Here is a 9,110-nt window from a genome sequence, read left to right as displayed (position 1 = left end):
CCTGTTGCGCAGATAAGTTGAGAATAGGCGGAAGCGGGCCGTTTTGGTGTATAAAAACCACACCTTGCTGTGTTTATGGAACGCCTCCTGCACCTTGACTGAAGTCCTGTCCTGTCCTGTCTGCCTGGGAAAGGCTAATTCCGGGGACAGTTGCATTTTACAAACTAAACTTTGCTTCCTCCACAAATGGAACAGTTTCTGTGGCAATATATGTTATTATTTATTTATGAGGAGAATTAGGAGTGACAATTTCTTAGACTTTGGCACTGTAGTGGTGTTGAAAGCACTCAAACCCTCTGTTTAAGTGGAAGTTGCAATCATGGAAAAATACACAAATAAAAGTGCAAGTCCAACATTCAAATTTGCTCAAGTATCAAAAGTAAAAGTAATCATTGTGTTAAATTACTGATGCATAAATATGTATGAAGAATTTTCCATACTGTTGCATATACTATTGACTAGTTTCAGCACAAGCAATACACCAAGTAACTAGTAACTTAATTGTAAAATAATTGTAAGTGATGATAAATGTACTGCAGAAATTAAAAATACAGTGTTTCCCATTGAAATGTAGTGCAAAGTAAAATGCCACCCAATCTAGAGATGTTCAAATAAAGTGCCAGTACCTCAGAATTATTCTTAATGATTAAAGTACAGTTTTGTTACTGTTACTTAGTGTTGGTTACAGTGACTTTAAGAATGGTTATAGGTTACCTCACTTTGTTATTTACCTAAAAAGGCAAATGTTTTGGTTTCACAGTTATTCTTTACCAGTTAAATAACTTGTTGGCGCACTTTTGCACTACCCCATTTAAAAACATGTCCCTGTTGCCAGTGGGTGATAGATCATGCCTTGGGTTGCCAAGTGTGTGGTCAATCATTGTTTGGTAATTCACTGTAATACTAGGACATTGCTCTGGCTTTGATACAGTAAGCAAGCCTCATTTACATCAAGCATACTTACTTTTTTTTCAGCAGCATGCCAGTCAATCAACAAAAATGAATAGGTCAATAAATAAATAAATAAATAACTAAACACATTGTAAAATAATGACAATCAAAATCAATAATGTACTGTTGAAGTCATTTGATTACATTTTTGTTAAGGGCCCCATATGGAAAGATTTTTCTGATTGTCAGTTGAGTATTGAATTACAGAACTGTCTATACTGTAGGCTACATGGGAATGCAATGGTGGTGACAGTGTAATTTGTTATGAGGTAAGTTATTTTTCAATCCTACATTCTTTAACTGGGAAAATCTCTAGTCAATTGAATTATAGAGAAGTTAAGATATTCCTTCTTTTGTAGAAAGAAGGAATATCTGAAGGTCCTGGTTTGGCCCCCAGTTTAATTTCTGTAGATTTCACTTTCTTTTTGCTCCCCCAGGATGAAGACCGCAGCTAAATTTGGTATCATTCAGACTAATCTGTTAACAAGTGCCATGTTCAGTCATAATGGCAACCGGGAAATACAGCCAGCAGGTCTAAATCCCACTGAAGCGAGAAGGGATGAGCAGTGGTGTTTGTGCCAAGAATTTGTCATGCTGGGTTCAACATTCTTGAGTTCAAAAGGGATCAGAAAGCTCAGTGTTTTTCTTTTTTGGCTTTTCTTGCTTGTGGCTGAATGTCAAAAAGAGACAGCAAGATGTTTTCAGATGTAAAGTTGGAGAGGCCCCTGTTTGCTTTGACTTTGATTTTTTTTTTTTTTTTTTTTTTTTTTTTTTTACATTTTCTTTGTCTTTTTCACCTTCTGTCTCCTCCTCTCTCCCAGTATCTGTCTCTTCCTCTCACACCCACACGCATACATACATACGCAAAATACACTGTATCATCGCTAGGTGTGTCGAAGCTTTGAAAAGTGAAAGGGGGTGAGAGAGAGAGATAGTGAGAGAGAGAGAGAGATAGAAGGAGAGTCACACACACACACACACACACACACACACACACACCTGTCAGAGGCATGTTTGGGAAAAAGACTTGGCAACTAATGTGTGTTAGTTGAATCATAGTGAGAAAGAGTCAGACTGAGAAAGTGCATAGTGACGTAAAGAGAGAGAAAACCAGCAAAGCAACTGTACGATGGCTGAAATACATTGTTATTACTTGATTATATCACAGTAGAAGTCTTTCAGGCTGTTTTCCGAATAACAACCAGGGAGATTTTCTTGACTGAAAGATAGAATGATAATGGGCTCTGCTGCAAGACATATTCTGCCCTCTGGTGTTTTAGCCGTGAGCTGAGCATTGCACTCCTAGCCAATCAACTGTGGTATACAACAGTGAAAAGAGAGAGAACGAGTGGAGCATTGTAAGCAGAATTCAAACCAACGCCCTAAACTGGAATCTCCACACCTTTCAGCATTGCTCTCCTTTTGTTCACCACAGTCATTCTCTTAAATTGCATGTGTTTGAAACTTGACACAGTTGGCATAAAATGTTCAGTATCTTGTGCACCCTATAATGATATCCACTTCCAAATGTAGAATAATTTTGTAATCCGCTATAACCGCAATTGCTGAAAATGCCAGTCACACACTGAACACACCCCACCCTAAAGACACACCTCAGTTTTTCCCTTGCTTGGCTGAGGTGGGTGATGTTTGCTTTTGTTTCGCCTTAATACACTATAATCTTTCCTCTCCAAGCAAACCGCACACAGCAAGACTGAGCATGTATCACATCCTAAACGTCAGGCACCCCCCGTAAGGAGAAGAACTGTGTGGAGCAGTGACCCTGTTGCTTACTGATAGTGTGGAAGGGTTTGGCACCATCAGACAGATGCACAACGGTATGAATATAATGTATGACTGAGCTGTGCAGATTCTCTGGTTTCATGGTGTTGCACTGACAGTTGCATAAACAGCTAGGCAGTTTGTCAGTCACTATTAGGTGTGGCACAGTTGGGCTGGGTTGTTTTGTCAAATCTGTCATCACTCCCATCACATTTTTGAGGCTTTCGAAAGGATTTAAGTTGTTGTCCTCCTTTGTTTTCATGCACTGGTGCAGCCACTGTCTGGGGTGTTAGCTGTCGCCTCTTACCTATATTCATATTCATATTCATATCCATGTTGTCTTTTCCCTATTTTCTATATGTTTAATCTATTCTAGCTACACACTGGGCATTTTGGAGGAGCTGGTTAGGGGTTATCTTTTAAATTTAAAAGCGCCAGTCACTGTCTCTCCAGCTTGAGAGTAAATCATTAACTCATAGTGTTTGCTTTCCTCGCTGAAATACTGTGTATCTAGTGTGTGTGGATGCTGTATGTCTTGGTTCATGTACAGAGAAAAAAAAATTACGTTCTGGTCAACTTGTGAGTGTCATAAACACACATAAAACAAAGATCACTAACTTTTTTTTTTTTACACACTGAGATTATAAAGTAAAAGGAACCCCTCAAAAGACATTCACCATAAGTGTATAATATATAATAAAGAAAAAAACATGTAAGGGAAAGTTTAGGTCAATTTAGTATATCAAAGTCTAGTGAATCACAGCAACTATGAGCAAACAATAAGACTGGCTGACACCTGCAGATACACACAATATGATTTTCCAGACAGTTGCAGCCGGTGACATCATTAACTGAGTAACTGCAAAACAAGACTGCCAGCTGTTTTTTTTTTTTTTTTTTTTTAATTGTTTAGAGAAGTGGCATTGTCTTCTGGCATATTCATGTCTAGATGATCCTAATGTGAATTTTCCTCACAGCTTGTTAACAAACAGGATGAATCACTGAGGCTTTTGTCGGTTCCACTTCGATTCTTCAAATGTTCCATTCATCAGTGGAACCATTTTTGTAGAGTACGGTTCCTCACTGCTATTTTAGGAGCCACTGATGGTCCAACAGTATTTCATCCCAAATAAAACCTCACTTCAATTCCCCTTGCATTATTTTGTACTCATCATAACTCTAATTGTTTTACAAGTGTTTCTTAATTGATTTATTTATAGTAGACTAATATCCATTTGATCCAGACATGGTGCTGTTATGTAATAGTGCACACACTATATATTGCCAACATTTGCTTTGAATTCATTGTTGTACTCTCCTATCAAAGTAATAAACCATGTAATTTTTCATTATCACTTGGACTTTGAATCTGGTACACACCTTAACACAGGATAACAGTGTATTACTACTATTTTTTCTTAGAGACCTACCTGGAAGGGTGTGGCTTTTTATAACAATATAATGTGCCATTCTAAATATAATGGAAACCAGTGGGGGGGGGAAATCACAGATATTGTATGCTATGATATCTGAGAGCATGGCTGGTTGCTTACAATAAAGTTGAGGAGACTGTGTTTGCTGCAGCTTTTACCCAGAAAACTCAGGGATAGACACAGGTAAGTGACTATTTTCACAGCAGAAAGGTTTTCACTGATGCACTGCAGAGTGAAAGTCAGTGACACACCCTAAAGGTTTTACAGCGTACAATCAACTATTTCACTGCTCTCACGTGTCTCTGCCAGTTCATGGCAGAAAAGACAGACATGGAGACCTGCAGACACCCACGCACACACACAGTCACACAAGTTGACTCATGCAGCTCCAGGGGCGGATACACAGCACACCTGTATTAGTTGCTAGGGAGGGAATCAAGCAGGTTTGAATGATAACAAACAGTACAGTCAGATAATGTGACGGTACAATGGTTGTCTGGTTTCTGTTGGCAGGCGACCATGTGATATTCTGCACACGCTGCAAACAAATTCTTTGAACAATAGATGTGAACAGGGTGCAGATAAAACAGCTCCAGTCGTATTTATTTCTCATTATTGCTTTTAAACTAAATGTATAACTTTATTCTATAACACATTTCCATTTTACAAAAGACATGCATAGCAGATTAACTGTATGTTGCATGGTACATATTACATAATTTAATAATAATCATTTAACTACGTCATTTTACACACATATATTGCACCCATTCAGTTTGAGGTAAATGTGAATCTGCATGCAAGTTTAAAACTATTTAATGTCCGATACAATTGAGTTCCCTGTTAAAGCATTTGTATCCTCCCAGTAATCATTTTATCATGACAATAATAAATATGGTATTTGCAATACAGGGGGGAAAAAATTAAATCTATACATACACCGCAGTTTATGTTACATGTTTTTTTTTTTTTTTTTTTTTTTTTTTTTTTGCCAGACAGCTGACTGCAAAAAGACGAAAGCAACGTTGTTGCTCAAGTCGAACAGCAGAGGTCAGCAGTGTGTAACAAATGGTGAGACTGCAGCACGGCCAGTCTTCAGTAATTGCATCCAGTTATTCACAGGATAGCTAGTGTTATTTGTTGCATGCTGCAAAGCATGACTGATAGCTGTGACTTATAGCAGCTGTAAAAAGATCGAATTCGTTTATTCAAATGTCAAGTTGGGATCATATATCATGAAGGTTTCTACTGCAACTGTATTTCACAAAGATCTGCCTCTCAAATACTGCAGAATGTAAAGTGCCTTCACTCTGGGATCTTTGAGCAGAGAGCCAGTGATTCAAGACCAGATTATGAAGACACTATTCAATACCATGAGTCAAAAATACTAGTAATAATAAAATAATAATTTAAAAAATGTAGTGGCACACTGTGGCCAGGAGAGTGTGGCATTGCTCAACAGAGGCAGTGAGACACAACGTGAGTCTGTCACATGTTTAGGCAAGTATACTATCATAATAGTTTAATAAGCTGGTGGATCTCAGTTGGTTTTCTCATTAAATTGTTAAATACATGTTGGTGACCAAATGCTGGTTTGACCAACAGCTTACACCATATATTGGCCTACAATTACACACACAAATTTGCAAACCTGATTAATGCAACAAAGCATTAAGGGAAGCATCAGTGAACCTATAACAAATAGCTCCAGTATAGAATATAATATAACCGGGTGCCTTTGACAAAACTAATTCTCTGTGTCCTGCACAGTCACTATACAGCATCATTCTATATGGTGGGGGGTGGGCTTTACGGTCTTGGAGTCTGGGTGAGGCGACAGGGAATCATTTCATTTGAATGTTGCTCTGCTCTCCTCTCACCATACCAGTTACTGTCTCTGAGCAACAGAGAAAACTCGTACACATTCCGTCCTTTTAACATCTTGGTCGGATTGTTCCCTTTTTCTCCACCTTGCTGACATCTACAACACAACCAAGGAACGCATTGTGTTTGCCTCAATCAACAACGCTGCCTACTGAAATGGGTGGGGATAGAACTAGTTCTTCCTCCTCCAAGACACGCAGGTAGAACGCATTTTATTACGTATTGTAGAACTTTATGTTTCTGAATAAACGCTAAATATTAATCAAGCAGCATACGTCACTTTGAACTTGTGGAAGGCCCAGGCTCCAAAGGGGGATTACTGGATTTTGTGACAAGGGCCATTTCCGATTTATTTGGACAGGTGTGTTACCTGTGGCGCCCTCAGGAAAACACTTCCTGCAGGGTTCCTCAACAGCCATACAAATACAATGAGAGCTAATCAGTCGCGGGCAATGGAGAAGGGATTCTCTTCATCATCCAGAAATTCACCGCAGTCCTATTTGATTCCCTTGCACCGGAGCCTCGTGTGAGTCCAGCACTAAGCTTTTGGCGGCGGCAGCAGTCCCCAAACAGGAGTGAAGAAGAGCTTCCTGATAATAAAGAGGTGCGTCTTGTTTCCATTCCAGTGATTGACTGCGCACGGCTTTCACCACCGGAGCTGGGGGGCACTGACGCATTGTGGAGTCGACAGGGGGTAGCACTGCCAACCCCGGCTGCGCTACAACAAACGCATCTATGAGCGAAACCGCGATGGCCGTGGTGCAGCTCGAAACGGAGGACCATCAACCGGAGAATGGCTTCGTGTCCCCCGAAACCACGTCGCCGGGTGTGCTGACACGCATCGACGGCTGTGTTTTGCCATTTCTCGGGGGATTTGGGAAGTACCAGAAACAGCTGATCGCCCTGACATGGATTCCGGCGTTATTTATTGGATTCAGCCAGTACTCTGATAATTTTCTCCTTGCCCAACCGAACAACACATGTGTTCACCCCATGGCAAACACGACTAATTTGACTCGAACTCATTCCTCTTTGTTTTATGGTCCAAATAATACCAGCACGCGTCCGGCTCTTATTTATGGCAATGGAAGTTACGGCACTCAAAATGACTCGGCCAACATGCGGTGTATGTGCAAGGAGTGGACGTTTGAGCTGCACACGGGACTTGTGCAGAATGTGGTTACCAAGGTAAGCTGTCCATCTTGAGCATAGGAATCCTTTCTATATTGTGTTAATGCCTTTTATGTTACCCTAACCGCTCTATAGGCTAATCGCATTTGGATCGATCCACAGTGGTAAGTGGGATAAATTCTGGCACCGAATAATGCCGGAGATGCTCCAGCTAGGTTCAGGGGGAAATCTAGCCATTCTATTCTGAAACTGTACTAGTAGCATCCTGTTCATTTATCTATTGACAGCTTGGTTGTGTCATATCCCTTTGGCATCCTTCTACATAGGGCTAAAGTTGAAGTGGTGCCTGGAATATTCAATTCAAGGCATGGTTTTTTCCCACCCTATCCTATCCCAATGAGTAATTTCTGCAAGGAGTCACAGACCTATGAATAATTTGATACCTGAAAGTAGGGCTGTTACAGCATGCTCTCACCTATACCTCTCACAGTCAGGGACGGCGTGAGTCATCCCAGCAGCTGACACAAGGTGCGACCTATAACACAGAGACGCCACCATTGGTATTGCTGGGATAATGATCGAGGAGGAATTTGCCAGCTGTCATAATGAACATAATTAACATAAAGCCGTTTATTTTGTAGCAAAGTTCACTGGTGCACTCATTTCCAGTATAATGCAACTCCATCCTTGGTCAAATCACCTTGCCAACTCTATCCAAAAGTCAGTGCAGTATAAATGTGCAGAACTCAGAGTGTGCCTGTGGTTTTCAATGGTTATTTTATCATTCTTTAATCTGCCATGGCATCACTATAATTTTCCACTATTGCTATTTATCTCAGCCAGGCTTGGCTACAGTAGGTCTGCAGTCATATATTGTAGCTGGGGGAAGGGTTTTTAAGCTTTTCTACCATTGTGGATGCTGCATTCCAATATCAAGTTTTATTTTGATACCGAGGGTGAGAATGAAACTTTGATCTGGAAGGCTGTCCTCATCAACTTGACCTATTAATATTGCTGTGTCAATGTGAATTATCCCTGAGTCTTCATAGAAAAGGCTTGTGTCCTTAACACATAGCCATTCATGTATAGCTCATGTTTTTTAAAAACTCTGGATGACACTAGCTCTATCATTGTCCGGAAAGCTGAGCAATAAAAATGGATGGCATCCTAGGTGAATTAAGTGCACATTTAACTTGAGGGAATTAAAGAATCAAATGGCTTTCCCTCCTTTGTAATTGATTTTATTAATAGGCTGTATTATCCCTGTTGCATATGATTCCTGTGAAAGTTGTGTTTGAAAGTCATGTGTTGTTTCTCATGGACAGTAGCTGAAATATGATTTTCTTACTGTATCATCCTGTACTGCTTTTACCTTACTGACTTTTTGTACATTTTGTCCAACACTGTCATGGTTGCCTACCAGAGTCCATACTGTGGATGCATCATCTAAAAACCTGCAGAGCACTGTTAAATGCCATTTTATCCTGCAGGATAATTGCCTCTAAATTACTTGTCATGCATGTCATGATAAAAAAGCTAAGTATGAAGAGTTTGATCTGAAGACTGGTTTTAAAGCTTCCCTGTGCTAAAGGAAGGGGTTATGCCACACTGAGCTTGAACTCACTCTGATGCCAGCAGCCCATCTGGTTATCACTGATAATGTCCATTTTTACATCACCAGCAAATATAATGCAACTCAAGCATTTCATTCTACCATGAGCCAAGGGACAGTTTGAGTCATGATTTCATTTACTGTCCACAGAGTAATTTGGGGTGTGGGGTGTATGCTTTGAGTCCAAGCTGAATAGCTTTATGTTGCTAATAAATTAACTGGGGGCATTCAACACACTCCCACCCTGCAATTGAAATGTACATTGTGACATATTCAAGGATAGCGGATTAGGTGGATCCATATTTGGTATCACATAA

General features: G+C 40.1%; 1 protein-coding gene across 1 annotated transcript in view; it reads left to right on the top strand.

The window, feature by feature from the left end:
- The first annotated feature begins 6,322 nt into the window (after positions 1 to 6,322).
- LOC115374689 (solute carrier family 22 member 23-like) overlaps positions 6,323 to 9,110 on the top strand; it is a 32,450-nt gene continuing 29,662 nt past the window's right edge. Inside the window, exon 1 of the mRNA XM_030073739.1 lies at positions 6,323 to 7,238. Within this exon, the coding sequence (XP_029929599.1) occupies positions 6,786 to 7,238 (453 nt within the window). The 5' untranslated portion in view covers positions 6,323 to 6,785. The remainder of the gene's footprint in view (positions 7,239 to 9,110) is intronic.

The sequence above is a fragment of the Myripristis murdjan genome, chromosome 17, assembly GCF_902150065.1.
Source record: "Myripristis murdjan chromosome 17, fMyrMur1.1, whole genome shotgun sequence".
Classification (NCBI taxonomy): Eukaryota; Metazoa; Chordata; class Actinopteri; order Holocentriformes; family Holocentridae; genus Myripristis; species Myripristis murdjan.
Note: the sequence above shows the minus strand (reverse complement) of the source record. Positions and strands in the feature narration are given on the sequence as shown.